The sequence below is a fragment of the Lynx rufus genome, unplaced genomic scaffold, assembly GCF_022079265.1.
Source record: "Lynx rufus isolate CCGP_SWC_20201006 ecotype Redwood Valley unplaced genomic scaffold, mLynRuf1.p SCAF_20, whole genome shotgun sequence".
NCBI classification, from domain to species: domain Eukaryota; kingdom Metazoa; phylum Chordata; class Mammalia; order Carnivora; family Felidae; genus Lynx; species Lynx rufus.
The window spans coordinates 21,986,995-22,010,670 of record NW_025814835.1 but is presented as its reverse complement, the minus strand read 5'-3'; the positions used below and the strand labels follow the sequence as shown (position 1 = coordinate 22,010,670).

General features: G+C 37.0%; 1 protein-coding gene across 1 annotated transcript in view; it reads left to right on the top strand.

The window, feature by feature from the left end:
* Positions 1-23,676, top strand: part of DCC (DCC netrin 1 receptor) — a 753,976-nt gene that overhangs the window by 691,622 nt on the left and 38,678 nt on the right. Inside the window, exons 24-25 of the mRNA XM_047086216.1 lie at positions 5,600-5,826; positions 10,387-10,503. Coding sequence (XP_046942172.1) covers positions 5,600-5,826; positions 10,387-10,503 — 344 coding nt within the window. The remainder of the gene's footprint in view (positions 1-5,599; positions 5,827-10,386; positions 10,504-23,676) is intronic.

The window sequence follows — 23,676 nt, the reverse complement described above, 5'->3', positions numbered from 1 at the left end:
AAATACATTCTGTCATCTTCTCTACCTCGGAACACTGAAACTCCCCATGGAATGCTATCAAGTTGTAGAATCACATGGTAACATGTGGCATCAAATTGATATGAAATAAAAATAATTTTGTATCTCTTTTTGGTTATTAATTTAAAATTGCTTACTACTTTGAAGAGGGACTCCCCTTACACATTTTGAATTAGTGAAATCATAGTAGAATATCCTAAGATGGAAAAAATGTGTTTGTGAAAGCTTAAATTAATGGGGAGTAGGTGAGGGGTTTTGTGCCTTTTAATAAAGTAATGACATTTTCCTGGCCAAGCTATAGAATATGGAATATGATAAGTTAGAATGTATCTGTAGATACTAAAGACAAAAGATTAGACATTGAGAATACGCTGGAAATCCAGGACACATGGTTATCACATTTTAAAGGCAGTTACCTGGGTAGATTATCAACAGCTTGTCCGACTACATTAAATTTAAATATGTAAATAAAATTCAAGTTTTACTTGATAGAGTCACCAACTGGCTAAATGTTCCTATTTGATGTGACAAGTGTACAGCAACTTTTAAATATTAGTCCACATTCTTAACAGAAATGATCATTTTCAATGCTGACAATCAAATGTTTAAACTCTTACATGAAATCTACTGTAGCTTAGGTTACATTCACTGATTTTCAGGTTTTTAACATTTTGTTTTATTTTTCCCTATTCCACAGAGGCAACCCCTTAGGGTTCAATATATCTTCAGTATATCTTAATTCCACCACAGAAAATGCAGGTTTATTTGAGTATCTATGACACATGTTCCCTGGGTTTCCAATACAAGTGTTTTCTTTTGCTTTTTATATCAGTTGGCAGAATGAAAATAATCAATATAGAGAATTAAGAAGCGGGAAACCTTTGGAAAAGATTTGGATGGAAGAAGTAGGGTGGGTACTTATACATCCTAATATATTTTTTCCTGGTGAACTTGAATCTTTTTTTCACATGCCCTCCAGCCCTTCTTCCTTTCTGAAGCCTTTTGTAAATCCCCAGTGGGGCAAAGTGTTCTTGCCTCAACCTTCCATCAGATCTTGGACACACACCTATCTGACCACAAGAATTAGTACAACACTATTTGCCTCCTGTGAGGGACTTGAACAAAGGATGCCTAAGCAGAGAAGGGGATTTAATAGTTTATTACAATGTGCAAAAGAATCTGTGAAATGATAGTTTTGTAGAACTTCAAAGGGCACAGTCTTGAATAAAATGGATACTAAACCAATGTTGGCTTTTACCCTTTCACATCCTAAGCATACTGATTAAAAGTGATTGAGGAAACAAACTTCTCTTACAGTAATAGGTTATGTGCAAAGTAAGAAACACAGAAGCCAATAAAAAATCAGAGAATCTTGCCAAAAAAAAATACTTCCAAGTCGATAATGAAAAATTCTCATTATTTAATTCAAGTAATTACTATGTGTTCAGTAAGTAATCTGCATTATACAAAATAACAGATCTGATTAATGTTAACTCTTGAGCTAAAGATCTTTCTGCAATTCCCCACTGACTTCCTGATACTATTAAAAATATTTCGGGGCGCCTGGGTGGCGCAGTCGGTTAAGCGTCCGACTTCAGCCAGGTCACGATCTCGCGGTCCGGGAGTTCGAGCCCCGCGTCAGGCTCTGGGCTGATGGCTCAGAGCCTGGAGCCTGTTTCCGATTCTGTGTCTCCCTCTCTCTCTGCCCCTCCCCCGTTCATGCTCTGTCTCTCTCTGTCCCAAAAATAAATAAACGTAGAAAAAAAAAAATTTTTTTTTAAAATATTTCTGTTGGAGGCAAGGCCTCCTGTGATTTGGTCCCTCCACTTTTTCAGCTTTACCAACTGCCATGATCCGTTGCCTGCTCATGACTCCAACAATGCAGAAATTCATAGTAGCCATGCCATTTTCCATTCATTTATTAAGCTCCCAAGGTCTCACCTATCTTTTGCATTTCTAGTACTTAGCACATTTTTTGGCACATACTCAGTATTCTGTAAATGTTCACTAAATAAATAAATGAATACATGTTGCAAAACAACGGATGATGTTGGATAACTGAATGAAACAGAATTTGCTGTAGTCTCACGGGAGGAAATCAATACACACACTGGGAGCATCTGGCCGGCTCAGTAAGACAGACGGTCATCAATGCAAGGTGAGTGGTAAAGAGACAAGGGAAATGATTTAGGTATGTTAAGATGACACTGACCTAGCATGGTCAGGAAGGCTTCCTGAAGAAGAGAGGCTTGAAGAAAATCTTCAAGAGTCAGTAGTTTGTAAGTAAATAGGATTGTGAAGGCATTCTGGGCAAAAGTACAATGAGAGAGGGAGGGAGATGGAGAGAGAGAACAAAAAACACTAACACTTGATTATGCTGTGAAAACTTTGGCCCCCAGTATGAGAAAGAGACAGCAGAGAGCCTTGAAAGAATGCTTGCTTTGCCTTTATTCAATAGCCCATGGGGTGAGAAGAGACCCTGGCATCCTATGGCTGTTTTTGGAAGCTGGAAGATTACTGGTACCTGTGAGAAAGGGTGCATGTAAGGAGGGACAAACATGTGACATATTGTATATCTAATGCAAAAACTAGGTTTAAAATAAAAACAAAAAAAATTCACTAAGGTGGTGTTTCTCAAATTTGGAGTGCATCTGATTTCCCTTGAGAGCTGTTAAATCACAGACTGCTGGGCCCCACCCTCTCCTGCCCACTTGCACCCTCTCACCCCCCATCTGCAAGTTTCTGAACTACAGTGGAGCTTGAGAACGTGCATTTCTAACAGGTTTCCAAGTGATGCTGATGCTGCTGGTCCAAGGACCACACCTCAGGACCCATTGCACAGGTTCATCTGCATACAGATTTTGAAGATTCCAATGATGAGACAGAGGATCAAGGGGACCACAGTGGGTCCTGTATCAGAGAACCAGGAGATGGACAGAAGGCTGAGATGACAACTCAGGTTTTAAGACAAATCTCAGTTCAGTTATGAGCAAATGTCAGTTTTATTACAAAACCTGCTGCACCTGGTGGCTGGGCTACTACCACCCGCAGGGAAGGGAGGCCTCTCCAAGGTCAAAGAATTCTTTCTTGATAAGAGACATGATAGAAAACAAAAGTAGGTAGTAGGTGGCCTTTCATAGAATATATACAAAAAGGAAATAAAGTTTGTTTAATCTTTAGATTCTTTTTTTAAGTTTTTTTTAAATGTTTATTTTTTATGTTTTTCTGACAGAGAGGTGGGGGGCGGAGAGAGAGATCACAAGCAGGGGAGGGACAGAGAGAGAGGGAGACAGAGAATCGCAAGCAGGCTCAGTGCCATCAGTGCGGAGCCAACCCTGGGGCTCGAACTCACCAACTGCAAGATTGCCAGCTAAGCCAAAATCAAGAGTCAGTTGCTTAACCGACTGAGCCACCCAGCTCCCCTAGAGTCTTTAGATTCTTGGCTGACAGCTAAGTGGATGAGTAGCTTCTCAGAAAAGGTCTTAATCTAACTAAAACCCATCAGAAAAATGTGTATGCATTTTATGAAGAATGATAATTTTTTCCCAGATGGAGGCTATAAATCACACCATACAAAAAAGCTCTACCTCAGTCAGATTTGGAATTTTTTTTTTTAGTAAACTACATTTGTGGATGCTTGGTACTGAGATTATAGGGGCTGGTGAATGAAGAATGAATGAATGAATGAATGAAGCATGTGTGTAAGCAAGAGGAAACCAGAATTCATAACTTATTTTTAGTTTAAAAAATTATTTGACACATTTCCCTCCCACACCTATTTAAATATTGAGTTATTATGAAAACATTGGCCATCTTATCCTGGATTTGGGAACTGGTACTTCTCTGTATTCAGTCTGATAGGCACTGGGATTAAAAAGTGTTCTAGCATTTTGATTTGTTAGAAAGATAACAGGGTGAAATCTCCAAGTCTGAAAATGACATTAGATTGTTCTAAGAAGTGACCAGGGGTAGATTACATTAGCGAGCTGTGTGTCATTTGCGGACTAGTACATTTGGGCAGGTGAAGTATAAGGAAATGAATTCAGGGAATGGATGGTTAGCAGAGAGTTATTATCATAGATATAAGAAAATGATCTAAAGGTTATTACAGACCATTGTCAGAGTCAGTGTGGGACTGCTGCCAAGAAATCAGCAAAATGCGGGAGCTGTAGGGAAAATATTAGAACAGAAAACACTGCATTATTTCTGTACTAAACTACTTGATAAATATTAAGTCTGGCATTCTTTGTCTCCTATCCTTATCAGCACACTTCAAAAAAGATAAAAATATATTAAAATTCAGCAAGTCACATCACTAAACGTGTATTAATTGACGAATGCAAAGGTTATTTTCAGCATTGGAAAATGAAGCCGCTCTCAGTGGCCTGTACAGGTTACAAAGAGTTTTCACTGAAGTGGTTTGTTTGAGTCATTTAGCAACCATGAAAACAGCTATCCTCATAAAACATTTGTTGCAAGGGAGGAAGTGAGAGGGAGTTACTTCTCTCTGGGGCTCTATCAAATGTTGGATTTAAACCATCTGAATTCTGTCTTAGAAGAGACATTATTACCAATAGAAGATACAAGCAGAGATTTTAAAAACTAGAACTGTAAAGCAGAGGTTGAAAACTTTCTGAAAAGGGACAAATAGTAAATGTTTGAGGTTTTGTGAGACATGTGGGTCATACATTCTTTGTTGCAACCACTCAACACACTGCAGTGTGAAAATAAATGAGTTCAGTAGGATTCCAATAAAACTTTATTTACAAAATCAGGCAGTGGGCAGATGTGGTCTGCAGGCCATACTTTACTGATGCCTACTGTAGAGAATGACTAGCCACGAGTATCATGCTACTTTACTTAGCCTAAAGGGAGCATTTGAATCTGACTAGCCCCAAAAACAGACTACCACTGAAAAATGAATTTATGGTTGCTAAATTCTTATTGAGGAAAATAGGAGATAATTGAAGCATACTTCTAAACTGTATTCTTCTCTTTTCAAAGGATGGATCCTACTGTGTTTTCATCCAGATACTTAGTAACTCCAAGGCAAAAGTGCTTTTATTCTCCTTAGAGTGTCCTCATTCGGCCTTTTGTCTTCAAATAGCACATTAAATTATACAGCTGAGCTATAGACTTTCTTCTAAACCCCAGTCTTGGCTGGCACAGATTCTGGCCTTTTTATTTCCATTTGCCCTTTCAACACGACTCCTTCATTTATCTCCTAAACAGATGTTGCAGTGAAGTATCTTATGACTGGCTCCAAAGATTGGCATATGGTTCCATCTCACCCATTGTCACCTTGTGGGGAATTTGTAGCTGGTGAAGCTAGAGTCAGGCACTCTCTGGCAGGCAGCCGAGACCTTGGGGATTCAGCACCACTGCTCCTATAATGTGGTGAATCTCCAGGGGAGACGAGGAAAGGCAGCCAAGACATGCCTGCCAATTCCTGGATTTCACAGGTTTCCTCCTGGGAGCCTCTTCTATCCTTCTCTGCTTCTAACTTGAATTGACTGAGAAAAGAGAGGAAGGACCACTGAATAGAAGCATTCACATTTGCTTTCTAATTTTTCTTCCATAGGAAACGGGCCACCCACAGTGTTGGCAAAAGGAAGGGCAGCCAGAAGGACCTCAGGCCCCCTGATCTTTGGATACATCATGAAGAAATGGAGATGAAAAATATTGAGAAGCCATCAGGTACTGACCCTACAGGAAGGGACTCCCCCATCCAAAGTTGCCAAGACCTCACACCAGTCAGCCACAGCCAGTCAGAAACCCAGCTGGGGAGCAAAAGCACCTCTCATTCAGGTAACTCTCTCATCTCAGGCATCAGGACACCCCCCCCCACCACTCTGAAACTTTATTTACAAAAAGTTTCCTCTTTGTCTCCTCTTTGATGGAGACATCTTTCCCTTCAATCTGTGGGTCATTTACCAATAGTTAAAATAATCTGATGTAAATTCGGTTGATTAACTAGTTTCTTTTCCAGCATCCTATTACCTGCCTTTTATAATCGCAACGTTACTTAAAACTTCTAAGAGGTAACAGGTGGTACATTTGGGAAATACTGAAATGTGAAAGCCAAATGAACTTACTGCTTTTTGTTAAATCTCAAATGAGAGTTTTGTCAAAATGTGAAGGTATTTGTACATTTTTTTCATTCCTTATGTCTACGGATAATTGAAAGTTGATTTTAAATTTGCTCTCACGGCACCTGGGTGGCTCAGTCAGCTAAGCATCGGATTTTGGCTCAGGTCATGATCTCACAGTTCATGAGTTCCAGCCCCATGTCGGGCTCTGTGCTGACAGCTCAAAGCCTGGAGCCTGCTTCAGATTCTGTGTTTCCCCCTCTCTCTGCCCCCCCCCTTGTTCATGCTCTCTGCCTCTCAAAAACTAATAAAATGTTTTTAAAAAATTTGCTCTCAATTCATTGCATTAAAAAAATCACACTAGGGGGGACGCCTGGGTGGCTCAGTCGGTTAAGCGGCCGACTTCGGCTCAGGTCATGATCTCATGGTCCATGAGTTCCAGCCCCACATCGGGCTCTGTGCTGACAGCTCAGAGCCTGGAGCCTGTTTCAGATTCTGTGTCTCCCTCTCTCTGACCCTTCCCCGTTCATGCTTTGTCTCTGTTTCAAAAATAAATAAACGTTAAAAAAAATTTTAAAAAAAATCACACTAGGGTCACATGGCACGTGAAGATAATAACATAACATCTCCTGTTATTTCAGCCTTGGTTACTGTAAAGATCAACTTTTGTCCCCGTGTAATCACATTATATGATCACTAGCCTAGTTTGATAGAGTCTGTCTGCAGGTGATGTTGACATACAACGTGATCAGAAGAAAAAAGCCTACTGTTTAATAAATAGGCACAGAACAATTCATGTCTAGGAATAACTAAGAAAATCTAAAAAGTGGTTGTAAGATATTTCACTTTCTGTTAGTCATCATATTTTTGAACTGCTTATGGAAAGCAGAAAAATCAACCAAGTACTCTCATCAACAAAACAAAACAAAACAAAACAAAACTCTTGGTCTACTCATGTGTTTGCAGAATGAGTAGCTGTTGTTTTAAAACTGAATTAAAATATTTTAGGTATTGGAATATGTAACTGGCTTACTAGACTTTTTCAGCTTAGAATTGTTTAAACAAGGAATTCACTTACTGATTTTTAACCATGAGTTGTTGAGTATACTTTTTCTAGCTCTTAAAGAATATCTCAAGCAGATTCCTTAACTTTCCCATCATTTTCATTTGGTTAAACTGCATTCAGGTTCTGTCCAAAACTGCCATCTGAAATCTAAATTAAAGGTCCTCCTTTCCTTATGGCCAGCTAGACTTTTGACTCTGAGGACTAGGGCTGTAATTTGTTCTTTAAAGCTTCCAGCACCTTGGAGGAGAGGTGGGGATGGGACAGAAGGAGGGGGCACAGTCTGTTTCAGAAACACCTTTACTTATTCCTCCTACTTATTTGTTCTTCCTGGCTTTGTAGGAGGATGGGGAAGGGAGATGAGGAGAGAGGCAAGGAGAGAGGGCAGAAAGGACAGTTTGAAGGGCTGTGCTGCTTTGTGAGCACATGGACTGTCCTCATGCAACATCCAAATTCTGGGTCTCTTGTGAAACACAAGTTCGAATTCTTTATGAGATCCTGTGGGATTTTTCCCCTGGCTCATTACACCATGTGAGATATCAAGTCAGGGCTTACCCCATTCCTACCAAGAACAGCTCTGTCACCCTCACTGTTTTAGGTGGGTCAGGTGCACTTGGGTGAATTCCAGCAAGAAGACTCAAGCTTGAGCAACTTTTCAAGTGCCCACTTGACCCAGAAGAAGCTCCTACTTCTTTTCCAGGCCAAATGATGAGAGAGTTTATACTCCACTGCTGTCACTCTTTCAGTCTTGCTCTCTTCAATAACCTCTTCTGATTAAATATACACAGGGTAGACCAGCAAGCCAGCTGCCTGAAGAGACTACTATCTGGAGAGTGAATGAAAGGTAGATCTCTTTTGCAGGAACTTCCACACTTTACAGGTGTTTATTCTGGCAGCTTTGGTTCCTAGTGGGGCATCAGGAGGAGAGCATACCTCTGCCTCCCACTGGAGGGGACAGAATTGCTTCTCAGCCCGCAGAAGATTTTGCCAATTATTTCTAGGACTCCTCCTTCTTTATATTTCCCTTTATCATTTATATACTAAAATGGAATTTGGAGTGGGGACAGCCAGACTACTTTTGATCATTTAATAAGTCCTGGAAGAAGCTTAACTTCAAGTGATGGCTGTTTTTTTTTTTTTTTTTGGTTTTTTTTCTTTTTTTTTTTTTTTTAGAATGAGAGGGTTCTTGTGCCTATTTGTTTTTAATTTGAGGACCTACTTGCCAACTGTATGGTAAAAGGAAAGTAGCACTCAAAATCCTGCTGGTTATATTTTCCATTATAGTAAGCATTCTTTTGTACTCTCCTGGTTAAAAGAACAAAACTCCATGTCAATAAATAGTATACTTTTAAGTGCTCTGGTCTACTAGGAAACTTTTAAAACATTTTTCCGTGGGGTAGACTTTTCTGAATGATTTTAGGTCAGTCTTAGGAGTCTTATTCCCCTCTTCTGTCTTTTGTGTAGTTTTTTCAAATATTCAACTTTGAGTCATAGCTTTGCTGGAAAATATTATTTATTTTTGTGACTGTAGGAAATCCAGAGTTTGTTTGTTCTTTTGCCTTTAGTCGTTTCAAAAGGTTACATCTTGCATAGCTTTATTGTCTTGTATAGTTCTGTATAGATTTTTGGAGTATGTGTGGACAGATACAAATCTAGGTAGCTGCCATTATCTGGGCTGCATAGAAATTTCCCCCATCAGTATTTTAAATTTTGAATTTTATTAACTACTATTTTAATTTAAAAAAAGAATATGTGCATGTAATTTTAAAAGAAAAAGAATAGTACAAAAAGTTGTGAAAATAATATCCAAAGGAAGTAAAAAGTATGAGTGCCTTTCGCCATCCCCAAATTCCTTATCCCTTTCATGAAAGGAAGGCAATGTTAAGAATTTTGTGTGTAACCTTTGTATACATATATATATATATATATACACACACACATATATAATATATAATATACAGATATATTTACATTTATATATTTATACACATACAAATGTGTATGTATATATAATATGCTTTCATATGTATATTACACAAATGATACACATACTATTCAAAACTTCAGTTTTATTGTTCTCCCATCCAAGTACTAACCAGGCCCGACCCTGCTTAGCTTCCGAGATCAGACGAGATGGGGCGCGTTCAGGGTGGTATGGCCGTAGACCAGTTTTATTGTTCTCAACATGTATTTTTTTTTTAAATGTTTGTTTTGGAGAGAGAGAGACAGAGACAGAGAGCGAACAGGGGAGGGGCAGAGAGAGAGGAGACAAAGAATCCGAAGCAGGCTTCAGGCTCTGGGCTGACAGCACAGAGCCCACATGGGGCTAGAACCCATGAACTGTGAGATCATGACCTGAGCCGAAGTTGGACACAACCGACTGAACCACCCAGGTGCCTTTCAACATGTATTTTTTATATACATTTTAAATCTACATAAACCATTCTTACCACTTTTAATGACTCTTTAGAATGACATTTTGTGGCATTATAATAAATGTATATAACTATGCCTAGACTTACTTTTAAAAAATGTAGTTTATTTTCTGAGTTTTTATAATAAGATGTAATGTCTTTGGGTCCTAAGTACTAGTTGCATAAATTGTGGTAAATTCATACAATGGGATGTTAATGGAACTGTTAAAGAATGATAAAACTGGGGCACCTGATTGTCTCAGTCAGTAGGGCATGTGACTCTTGATCTCAGGGTCAGGAATTCAAGTCCCACATTGGGCATACAGTATACTTAATAAAATAAAATAAAATAAAATAAAATAAAATAAAATAAAATAAAATGGATGGTGCTCATAAACTTAGAAACATGAGCATTTTTAAATACATAAATAAATAACACTGACTTGACAGAGAAAGACATTCATATTATTGAGAAGTTTACAAAATGATATATATGGTATAATGCAACTTTAGTAAAAAAATATATATATATTAATATATACCTTCTCACTTTCACATATAAACACATAAGCAAACCTGATAAGGAACAAAATATAAACAATGGTTCTTTCTGAGTAATGAGGTTATGATACATTTTATTAATGTTTGTGCAATGGGAGTATATTGATTGGGTAACAAAAAAGTAGGTATTATTATTTAAATATCAATAAAATAAAAAAGGCATTGGCATGCCTGGCTGGAAAGTATGTAAACTGTCACATCATTGAAAAAGGTGTATCTCTCAGTATTGTTTTTCTTGTAGGTCAAGACACTGAAGAAGCAGGGAGTTCCATGTCTACTCTGGAAAGGTCACTGGCTGCCCGCCGAGCCCCTCGGGCCAAGCTTATGATTCCTATGGATGCTCAGTCCAACAATCCTGGTGGGTAAAGATTGGAACCACAATGAAGAAATGAAGGGTTTTCTGTTTTCGTCTTTTCTATATCAAATTATCAAAAATATTTAGAGTTTCCCCTGAATTTTCTGGGCATCTGGACAAAATGAAGAATGACTAAAACCCTAATTTATAATTTGAAGTCAAACATACACTGCTATTGTGGTTTCTCTTGTATATAATCCAATTGCAAAACAGATGGCTACAGTGTTAAGGAATTGTAAAAAAAATATGAATTCATATAAAAAGAATGGAAATTTCTGTCACTATTATTGATCTTATTCTAATGATCACATTCATAGTTGGGTTTGTTCTTTTTTTACTTTTTTAATGGGTCCCATTTCCAGTTTTAAATAATCTAGCACCCTTGAAGCAAGTGTTAACAGATATCCAGTTACTACCCTCTTATTTTTGAAGTTTTCTGTCATCTTCCCACATTTACTGAAGATATTAGCACACCTGGGGATCGCCGCCCTTCTAGTTACCTCTGTGATTAATCTTGGTAATTATAATTTCCATGTAGGTAATTCATCCAATGACAGTAGACTGTTGGTCCCTTTATGGTGCCTACAATGATACTGGCTCCTTCCCACCTCAATTCATCAAGTCCCTGTCATGCACTAAACCAATCATTGTAACCCTTATAATCTCCAGTTTCTATTATCCCTTTTTTCTATTTGTTACTTTCCTGCTCACTTATTTTATTCCCCCCTTGCCAACAATTCTTCAATCCCACTAAGACCTCCAGTGCATTAACTCTGACACCTTCCCACTGTCCCTCATCTGCTTCCTGTCCTGATTTCCCTCCAAACTCAACTGAGAAGTCATAGTCATTTATCATCCTCAGTCCCTTGCAAACACCCTCATCTCTGTTGGTCCTCCTTCCCCATCATATTCACCAGAAAAAAACTCAACCCTATTTAATTAGCTCCACTCTACTAACAGCTGATTTATCTGGAGAAAACACATGACTTCCTTGCCAGGTATTAGCAGTCATGTATTTGGTAATGCCACTCATTTCTCCATTCATTCATTATTTCGGGTTATAAAATGAATGTCTTATATCTATTCTTGTCAGATTCCCCAAATCTCTCTTCTTTCCCCATGCTCAGCCAATAATTTGGCTTCTTACATTACCAAGAAGAGAGAAGCATTGAGAATTGGTATCCTTATCCTTCCATCAAATCTAGTTAATGTGTTTGTGCTCCTGTCTCAAGCCAGGTCTTTCACCTGTTGCCATCCCTTCTCATTTACTTGAGGAATCTTGTAAGTATCCCTTCCATTTCTGGTATCATCCATTTTCTCTCTTCATAGATAATTCCAACTGGCATACAAACATTCGGTCACAACTGCTGTTTTAAAATACCATCTTTGGGGCGCCTGGGTGGCGCAGTCGGCTAAGCGTCCGACTTCAGCCAGGTCACGATCTCGCGGTCTGTGAGTTCGAGCCCCGCGTCGGGCTCTGGGCTGATGGCTCAGAGCCTGGAGCCTGTTTCCGATTCTGTGTCTCCCTCTCTCTCTGCCCCTCCCCCGTTCATGCTCTGTCTCTCTCTGTCCCCAAAATAAATAAACGTTGGAAAAAAAAAATTTAAAATACCATCTTTGGGTACTCCTTTCCCCTCCAACTACACCCTATTCCTCTCCTTCCCAAAAAACTCCTTTAAAAGTTGTCTATACTGGCTTTTCCCTCTTTGTAGTCTTCCTTATTAGTTTTAATGAGACAGTTTCTGTCCACTAAAACTGGAGTTTCAAGGTTATCAATAATCTCCACATTGTCAAAATAAATGGTCAAGTCTCAGATGCTCAGCAAAATTTGACATAGCTTCTCACTTTTTTTTTTTTACTGAAACACTATCTTCACTTGCCTTATGGTATACTAAATGCTCCTGGTCTTCTTTCTTTCCCATTGCTGCTCCTTTTGAGTATCTTTTACTTATTCCTCCTTTTATGCCCAGTCTCTAAGTCAAAGAATGCCCCACAGCTCAGTCTTCAGCCTTTTCTCTTCTACCTACCTAGATCTTTCTATGATGTCATTTTGTTCTGAGAGCCTTAACGCCATCTAAATCTTAATAAATTCCAAATTTTATCTCTACGTTAATCTCTTATCATAACCCATATCAACTTTCATATCAACCATTGACTCAGTACTTCCATATGGCTGTCTAATAGGCAATTCAGCTATGGAGATCCTACTTTTCATAATTCCCTTTCCCACCTCCAAACTTGATCCTCCTACTTCTTTCCCTATTTCAATAAATGTTACCACAGTTCATCCATTTACTCTTGTTGAAAACTCTAGTTTCATACTCTTTAATCCAAATTTCATCACACCCCAAATTCAGTCTTTCATCAGTACTACAGTTCTTGCTTACAATACCTGATTTGGTCCCAAATCTGACCACTCCTTCCCATCTCAACTGCTCTGTCCTAACACATGCCATCACCATCTGTTACAGATTCTTGACCACAGTTCTAAACCTGTAACTAGTCTCTTTTCTTTAGCTCTTGCCCCTGTAGCGAGTTGTCTATAGAGCAGCCATTCAATTGTATGAATTAGATGATGTTATTCCTCTTAACTTCCCGTAACATATAGAGTGAAATCCATGATTTTACCATGTCCTACAAGGCCCCATGTGATAAAACCTCTGGACTCATTTCTCATTTCATCTCCTGCTACTACTCTAATCCTTTTCAGCCTCATAGCCTTCCCCTCTGTTCTTTGGATAATAACACACGTTCAAATGCAAGGACTTTTCACTTGCTCTTCTCTTTCCCTGGAATCTCTTTTCATAGATATTTACATGGCTTTTCCTTAATTTCATTCAATTCTGTGTTCAACAGCTCCCACTATAGGTCTTCCCTGACAAATGTCACACATAGCATCTGTGGTCACTCTCTGCTCTATATATTCTGCTTTGTTTTTCTTTATTAATGTGTATGACCATCCTGTTCACATTTTTGTATTTGTTTATTTGTTTCCTGTATTTTAATGTAATTTCTACGAGGGTAGAGATTTTGTCTCTGTGATCAGTTCATATCCTCAATACTCAGAACAGAGCCTGGGAGGCTTCAATCAAGATAATTTAGGTGAATGAATTAACAGTTGCTTCTCTCTACTTTACTATATGTCATGTTTGCTCCATGCTCCATTGCAGCTTTCAGTGTTACTCTAATAAGTACAAAAACTTTTATGGAATTTATAATGAATTCTAGCTCTTCAACTCATGGGATAGATATAATTATTATGCCTCTTTCTCTAATAAGGGAACTGAGTCTTGGAGAGTTTAAGTACCTAGCTTTTAGTCACACAGCATCTAAGTGGCAGAACCAGAATTTGGACTCACAAGGTCTGGCTTCAGAGTTCTGAGCTCCTAATCACCAAGCTCCCTACAGAGGTGCCCTGTGAAGCCATTGTCCTTCTTTCATTTCTTTCATTACATACAGAGACATTTACGCTGAGCTGTTTCACTTTTCCCCTCCAGCTACTTTCCTCTTGTAACAAAGTTCTAGTGGTGCCAGTCTTCTATAGTTTCTTCTGTGTCAACTATACTCAAAAAAAAATCCTTTGTGGACCCTTCTGTTCCATGTACAACCTTCTTATGCAATAAGTTCTCATATCTTGTTGATTTTCCTTCTACAATATCTTTTGAATCCCTGGCTACCTTCCCATTCCCTGGAGTCATATGTTAATTCTCTTCTTTATGACCTCACACCTGAACTGTCGAAACAGCTTCATAAGGAATCTTCCCCCTTCTAGCATCTTCCAGATTCATATGTATCCTGCCTGACAGGTGTGTTCCTAAAACAACTTAAATATGGCATCCCATTCTATAAATTTCTCCAAAGGCTCCCCATTGCCTGCCAAGAAAAAAACACCTACAAACCGCTGAGCATCTCACATTTAAGTCTACATTTCTAGTGTCCTGTTCCTATGCCTAGATAGATATAGTAGGTAGTTAGGTAGTTACGTAGGTAGGTAGATAGATATAGAGACAGAGAGATAGAGATATATCCTAGATTCCTGCAAGGCTAGACTAAATTGCCTGTCCATAAATATACATGGTCTTTTCTTTGTTTTTTCCCTCTGAACATTTCTTTCTTTTTGGAATGACTCAGTGGCTATCTCTACCTAACAAAGTTGTATGCATTTTTCACAGACCAGAGCAGATAGTGATGCTCTCATAAATTCTTTCTTTTCTGAATGTTGTATCCAGAAAATGATGGCTGCCTTTCTCATGTTTGAATAGCATTTCGTTCTACTATATTCGTGGCATTAATTATGTACTGCCTCATATGTTTAGGTATTCCAGTCCAAATCTGTCCTTTTCTAACAGGTTGTGAATTACTTCATGATAGAGAGGGAATGCATCTAATTCATCTTTGCATTCATACATTGTATAGCTCAATACTAGCACAAAACTGGTGCTTGCTAAACGTCTGTCATATGAATGAATGAATAAGTAAATGCATTGTAAGACTGCCTTGTGTTTGTAACACACCAGTGTTTAAGGACCTTTCTTAAAATCAGTTATAGTTAGAATATCTTCTACTAAGATTTTATGATGTATTAAGGGCAGTTAAAATTGTTTTTACTAAACAGGAAAGGAAATAATGAGCTTAGAAAGAATGAAAAATGAAATGAAACCTAACAAATACTGAGAATTTCTGAATATTATTCACTTGCTAAATGCCTTGCTAATTACTATTTCAGTGAATCCTCATAATATTATCATGTGGTGAGATTATCCTGATTTTACAGATAGCGAGACTCAGATAAGATAAGAGACTCAGACAGCTTACTGACTTACCTCAGGACACACCTGGACAACCTCTGAACCTCTGGTATTCTGCTTCTCCAAGGACTAAGATGATTTGCATGCCTTATATTATTTATATACTTTTTAAAAAGATTTTTGACAGTAGCCCATCCAATTTACAATTATGGAAACTAGGAATGTGAGAGTAGGAACCCAAAACCTGTGCTAGATCCGCTCACTACATTGTGCCACCTCAGGTTGTCACCTGGAGCTCCAACTTGCTCTTTGCCTAAAACAGCAAACCTTTCCTTATTCCTGGTGTCCTACTCTACATGAATGGGGGCCGTAAAATGACCAGCAACTAATTTTGTTGCTATCTTAAAAATTTTCATATAATGCAAGTACATTATTTTAAATAGTTAAATAGTTTTATAAAATGTATACGAATATTCTGACCCAGCAATCCCAATCTTATACCAGTTTTAACCTTGGGTAAAATTACCCAGCAGAGATACATAATGTATTTGCCAAAAGACGCAAACAAGAATATGTGTGGCAGTACTGTTCCCCATATCATATCTTTATTACACCGTAACATATTCATTATATTCAGTGGAATATAATGCAGCAATGAAATTGAACAAACTAAAATGCCATAAACAATAAGGAGAATCTCACAGATAAAATGTTGTAAGACAGAAACCTAACACATTTATGAGATTCAATTTATGTAAATTTTATTATTATTTTAAGTTTCTAACATTTATTTAGGAGAGACAGAGTGTGAGTGGGAGAGGGGCAGAGAGATGGAGAATTCCAAGCAGGCTCTGTGCTGTGAGCACCTAACCCAACGCAGGGCTCGAACTCAGGAGACTGAGATCATGACCTGAGCTGAAATCAAGAGTCAGATGCTTAACCAACTGATCTACCCAGGTGCCCCTCAATTTATATAAAATTAAAAACAGGCAAAATAATCTATTGGGTCAGAATTCTGAAGAGCAGTTACTCTTGATGGGAGATGATCAGTGACCAGAAGAGACCATAGGGCAACTTCTGATAATGTTCATTTCATGCCCTCAATAATAGTTGCAAGGCATTTCACTTTGGAAAATCACTGAGCACTACTTTGGATATTCCAATTTTCAAGATATATATTATGCCTAAATAAAATTTCTATGAGAAATGAAGACTCAATAGAAAATATATCTTTGAAGTAACTTTGTCATATCATATTCTTTGTTACCTCCAAGCTCTGTGTTGGTAAAACTCTATCTAACGAAAGGAAATGACTTCAACATATAATCAAAGTTGATTTTAAAATAAATTCTTAAGCTTTCTGATAAATAAAATAAACTCTTTGCAATTGACATGATTGATAGGTCTTAGATAACTCTGCTGAACAAATTGTAAATCTGTATCTTGGCAGAGCTATCATTTCATTCAGAAGAGTAGATACATTTTCTGATGGCCCCATTTGCAGTATTATTTAGATTTATCAAGTCTTTCATCTACTGAGTCTTGTATAAACTACATCGTAGCATCGCACTGATTTCTAGTCACATGTATGAAGATGTTTGCTGTTCCACTTAAGAATCGCTATTTTTGTAAGACCGTCTTTTCCCCTTTTCCTTGACATTTCTCAGCATGCTTTATAAAATGTAAATTAGCAGATCAAATATAGACTATCTGAAGTGGCTTTTTGTTCTTAAAATCCGTGGGGAAATGTATTTAATTTCATTGGAGTGCAACATCTGTTTATTTGTCTAAGGTTTGTCAACTTATTGGTTGAAAACATTATGTGGCCTCTGTTGCTCCTATCCCTGAACACATTTCACAGCAAAGTAAACTAATGCTCATGAGAAACACACTAGCTGAAAGCACAGGCAAAAATACCCACGTATTTTGATTTTCCAATCCCGAGCACTTTGTTTTAAAATGGTAGCAAAGGCTGACTATTTTTACAATGACCAAATAATTATTTTAAATGTTTTTTCTTATTATAAATGAAATTATTTATGAAAAATCAGAAGCAACAGGGCACCTGGGTGGCTAAGTCAGTTAAGCATCTGACTCTTGGTTTCAGCTCAGGTCATAATCTTTCAGTTCATGAGATGGAGTCCCAGTTGGGCTCTGTGCTGATGGTGTAGAGTCTGCTTTGGATTCTCTCTGTCTCTCTTTCTGCTCCTCCCCCACTATGTTTTTTTTTTTTCCTCTCTCTCTCAAAATAAATACACTTTAAAAAAAAAAAGAAATCAGAAGCATCAAGTATAACTTTCCTGAATTTTTAAAGGGTATTTAAGGGTCATATGCTGGGTTTTCAGGAATCAGACTCTGAGACAGAATTTAGAATACAGGCAATTTATTAACAAGTGCTTTCTGGAATAACACTTGTGAGGGTAAGGGATGCAGGACTGGGAGGAGGGAGAAATTGAACTGGTGACTTAGTTTAATGGGAGCTGCAGCTGACCCTATGGGTTGCTCTGGTGCTGGGCTTGCCCTTAGCATTTTCCCAAAGGAGGCAAGGGAGGTGGGTTTCTGGACTTTGTCTCAAGTATGATGCAGGTTGCCCCTGCAAAGTGGGGTGTAATCTTGGGCAAGCAACTTCTTTGGCTGAGAGCAATTCCTGGAAGGATAAAGATTTACTTACATTTCTAGTATTTTATTACCTGATGGAACATAAGTATTTGTTTGACCTTGGTTCCCCTTTCCATTTTCAACCTGTGTTTTCTTCTCTAAAATGCTAGAGGAAAGGTGAGGAAGCAGAAATGGGAGGGATATAGATCGAAGCAGGTGACCTCTAAGATTACATTAGTTATAAAATTCTGATAATTAAATGTATGAGAGTTTATTGGGCAGGAGCCTCCTGAATTTCATTTTTTTCTGTTTCCCTGTACATCTTTAAGGGGAAAAAAATGCAATCCCAGCTTTTTTAAGGGAAAAAAAAGTCTGAAAAAGTGGCCTGAAAGTATCTAGTAAAAAGACTAAGGCAAAGGAAGGCATACAGTGTTGCTTTTGTGATAGCTTAGAAGCTGCTTATGACCACTGGTTTGGGGCTTTCTAGAACATTCACTGTGAAAGCCAACTCTTTTTTTCCCCACTCCCACCATCTGCTTTAGTAACTTTACTGCAGAACTCAAACAATGGGTTGGAGAAGCTATTGAGAAGTGAAGAAGCAGATTTTAAAAACTAGAATTCTGTTGGCTTGAGGTGCTGTACTACCAGAAGTCCATCTTTTACTGATATGAAGATCATTCCAACCCCTAAAACATTTGATTCCAACTCAGAATCCTTGCCTGAACCTTGCATTCATGGTGTAAGAAGCCAGTATCCTAAGACTGATCCCAGCTTAACAGGTTCTAGAACGGGGCATTCATTCTATCACCCTGCAGCCCCTGTGAATGCCTACATCCGACCAAGAATGCTTTCCTAGGATTACTGAGTGCAAACAATCTTAAGATCTGTTGGATCCCTGGAGATTGATAACAATAACCAGCTTTTTCAAAAGGCTGACCCCTGACGCTCCTCTCTTCTGTACTAAGGAAGATCTCTCAAATCCTCATAGCCACTCCACAAAGTTGGTACTATTATCATCTCCACTTTACAAAGAGAAAACTAAGAAATAGTGACCTTAAATCACTTGCCAAGCTAATGAGCAATTATCCATTACCTCCAAAATGAAGCAACATAAAACAAGCACTCATTTTCTCAATAGCTTCTATCATGTCCACAGGTTTTCCAGCATGTCCTCAAGACATGACTCCTGGCTTCCCCCAGAGGGAGTGATCTAAAAGAGAGAGAGAGGATAATCTTTTTTTTTTTTTTTTTAGTTTATTTATTTATTGAGAGAGAGAGAGAGAGAGCAACCAGGGGGACAGAGAGAGGGAGAGAAAATCCCAAGCAGGCTCCACACTGTCAGCACAGAGCCTGACACAGGGCCCGATCTCATAAACCATGAGATCACGGCCTGAGCCGAGATCAAGAGTTGGATGCTTAACCACCTGAGCCACCCAGGCGCCCTCGAGGACAATCTTTTTAAACCTGATTTGGGAAGTGGAATTTCTTCTGCATTTCTATAACATTCCATTGGTCACCAGACCAACCCTGGTGAAATGTGGCAGGGAACTCCCCAAAGATGTGAATATCACAGTGATACTCAATGGGAGGCATCTTAGATACTGGCTGTGACACCTACTCAGTGCTAAAGTGGCAGAACTAGATAATGAACCCAGGGAGTTTGACCTCAGTGCTTGGGCTCCTTAGCATGATATGGAGAATAACTACAGAACACATATTTGTGAATGTTCACACTTTTCCTAAAGAGGACTTTGGTGGACTTTTGGTGGACTTTTTCGTGTATATTCCATGAAAAGTGTTTGCCAATGGACGCCTGAAAATGTGAAGGAGATAAAAAAAATATTTATCAAGGGCCATAGGCACTAAATTTCCAAATAGTCCAGCTGATATATCGGTCATTGCAGAAAAGACGTGGTAAGGAGAGGCAGAATGAGAAATCATTTCACATAAATTCTTTTCACTTCAAAATATTATCTTTACTCTTATTTTTCTGCCTCTCCTCTTCAACATCTCTCTCAACTATGTCAAGTACCATGTTGAAAAATACCTACAGAGGGCTTTATTTATTAAAATTGTAGCTTAAAAAATCTCTACTTTAGATTTCCTATAGGTTGTGTTTATTGCTAACATTTTTAAGAATGTTGTAAAAGCTTTCAGATATCAGTGTGCCCTGTTCAGAGAGCTAAGTAATTTGGTGAGGAAATTTCAACTTGAAAAATCTTTGTGCATCAGTGTGAGATATAAATTCACTTGTCAGCAAGCTGTGTCAGAGCAGATTTCTTGTCATCTCTGGCCACAGAGCAGAGATTTATTGAAAATTCTTGATGATATCGCTCTCTGAGTTGTTTTACATAAACATAGTGCAGCGAATGCTTTGAACTATAGTGTGAATAAGAGAGAGAGAGAGAGAGAGAGAGAGAGAGAGAGAGAGACAGAGGCAGAGACAGAGAATGTGTGTGTGGATGTGGATGTGTGTTTCTGGCTTTTAAAACTGACACGTAGCAGAAAAATACTAAAAAGCATTTCAATACATTGTGTTGTATCCAACTTACTTTAGAATGATCATTTCTGCAACAACTGTGTTATAAGTAGGTGTAGACTTCTGTGCCCTTTTAGAAACGAATCATGAATCAAAATACTTCAGAACCAAAGCTTTGGAATACAGACTATTCTATGTCAGGGAATAGAACTATGGGAATTGCTGAAATGCAGAAACATACAATAGGTTTATTATTTTTTAAAGAATTATTATTTGCAAGCCATTTGTACCCAGGTCAGTAGTGAAAATGCAAAACTCTTAGAAAGGAAAATTTCTTTCTTCAATAATGAAAGACTTGGAACTGCAATATAAATTTAATCTCTTGGGTTCTCTCAGCTCTCTGATTTTGTATTCCGTGGCTTGCCAAATTATTTTTTGTTTCTCCATTCAAATTTATTCAGCTCCAACCAAGAGATATGTATGAAATTCTTTTTCTAAGTGTATTATAAGATATTGGTTAAGTTCAAATAATAATATTGATAAGGAAATGTGCACAATTTGTGGAGTGGGTACCTTCTATGTATCTAAGCGAAACTATCATTGTCACATTTATTTATGGGTAAAAATTGTCAACACAGGGATAGCTTTACAACCTGGCAATCTATATTAATGACTATGCAGTGATCCCATTTGATCAGTAAGATAGATGATATCATTAAATTGACTACCTGGGAGACTAAGAGTTTAAGTTTTCTGAAAATAGACATTATATTATTGTATGGTTCTTATTTACAAATGTATTCAAGTCTATTATCACTACCATTATTACTATAGTAACTATAAACCGTAAGAAACTAAATAATACATCAAACCACTTAAAAAGTCTCCAGTGGGTTGAAATGACAGATTTTTAAATATTACTTCTAGAAAATCCTTCTTATTAACTCACTTGAAAAATAAGAAGTATCTCTATCAGTATAGTGTGAGAGACACAAAGATTACAAAATTATAACCTCTTTTCTTTAAGGAATTTATAGTCATTTTAGCTGATATCTGGCTTGAATCTCTGATTCTTTTTACCATTTTCTCTGTCATTTTTTTTCTTTTTCTTCTTTTCGAGTCTGTTCATGTGTTTGTATATCCCAATTTACTCTTTCTAAAGTATCTTTATAAGACATTGCGCTGTAAACCACTTATTCTCAAATTTTCACTCAGTTCGTCCCAAAACTAATTTGAAAACTTTGTATCACCTGAAACATTCTGAATTTAACGTTTAAAAGAGTTTGTTATAAATACCTGTGAAAGATGTACTTTTTTCATATACCACTCTCTTAAATAAATTCAAATGCATAAAAATTATATCAATTTGATATCCACCACCATCCATTTACAAAATATGTGAGGAAGCTTCTCTTTCACTGACAAAAATTTACACTTGTTTCCCCTTGAACTAGTACCTGCGATTTAATTTCCCTACAGAATAATATACAAATGTATCTTTATGTCTTTTATTGATCATCTATCTTATTTCTTTGCAACATAATATTTCTATAAACTGAAATTATATGTTATTTTATAGACGTATGGGAGCATAAGTTTTCAACTCTTGGGTTTTTTTCTTCTGGATTGAGCTAACACTACAATTAGTGTTTCTGTACAATTGTGTGTAAAGAAAGATTTTATTAGAATTCTATCACTTAATGACATGAATGAGGCTTCTTCCATACACTCACTGCATACATCTGTGGGTTAATGTTACTTTTTGCATAAACTCTATTCCAATATTTTTTTAATTTATCTAAACACTACGAAACTTTGTTTGCATTTATGTGTGGGTGACTGTTACAATGAGATTTTTATAGCAGTCACTCAATGATTTGAACTTCCAAATTATAGGTCAGAATCCCATACTTTTAATTCTCACCTGAAGTTATTTTTTATAATGTTTCAAGTAACAACTAGATATTGTCCTCCAATTATACTGCAAGTATAAATTTTAGAAACTGCCTGACTTTCAAAAGTATTTGTTACTCATTCAAGTTACTTACTTCATCATTTTTAAGAGATGCACCTATAAAAAGCTTTACCAAGTCTTACAGAGTAATTATAAAATACATCTGCAAACTTTTTTCACTAGGAGGTACTTTACATAATACAATATATTAAGACAGGATTTGAAGCATTGAAATATCACTTATACCATTACAATATAATTCTTTGAAAAATGTTTTTATTAAAATCTATACAGTTTTTAATTCAATTTGTGGAAAACACCCATCACTTCACCTACTTAAAAGAATTAGTCTTATTGTGAAACCAATTTTTTTTTATTTTTCAATTCAAATAAGCCTGTTAATGTGCATTTCAAGGAGCATTATAAATACACTGAGAAATAAATTCCAGAATGTAATTTTAAAAGCTATTTTACTAGAAGCAGCCCTTTTGATTTAAAATTCTGTATGTTTAATATAATTAATCTGCATTTTAGGTTAAAAAATATGCTTTAAATCTACATGTTGTTTGTAACTAACTTAAAATAATACAAAGTAATCTGTATCAATGATTATGAAGTTACTTATGTAAGAGGAATATGATAAAGAGAAAGCTTTTTCTTTGGTAAATATGTATGCACATGCATGTTGAACTCCAGGATTAGCATTAGGGTGTAATTAAATAAAACTAATGCATATAATAGAAACAACTTGAGTAATGTAATAGACAAAAATATACTGCTGAAGATCATTCCAGGAGCTAGCTTAAAATTTTATTTTTTATTAAAAAGAGGTAGGAAATACTAAACATTTTCTAAGATAATGTAAGATGAAGATTGACTACAATTAGAATAAATATTTTATAATGTGATATAATTTAATAGATATTGAATAATGGGATTGAATAATGCTTAATACACCTAGGAAATCTTGTGTAAGATATTGATCTGTGGGTTTAAGCCAGTATAAGTAAAAAATGTTTGGTGTTCCCAGACAACATTTAGTTATATTTAAATTAATGTGTCATTAAGCTGTACCGTTTTGCTATTTGAAGACATTTTCTATTTAAATAAAAATCCTAAGTATGATTATGAGATTATACCTGATCATCTCTCAAGAGCATTACATCTTTCACAGAAGTAACATAAAATTCCCATTTCCTTAGCCCACTTTACCCAATATATTCAGTTTCTGAACAACCGAACATTTCTTGGGTTCTTGCTTAGGAGAAAATAAAAGGCAAAAAAAAAAAAAACAAAAAAAAAAACAAAAAAAAACCCCACCAGGAATCCTTAATGTGCCTTTATAGTAACTTGATTCATTGTTTCTTTCTTTGAAACCATAGGAAATTTTGGGGGCG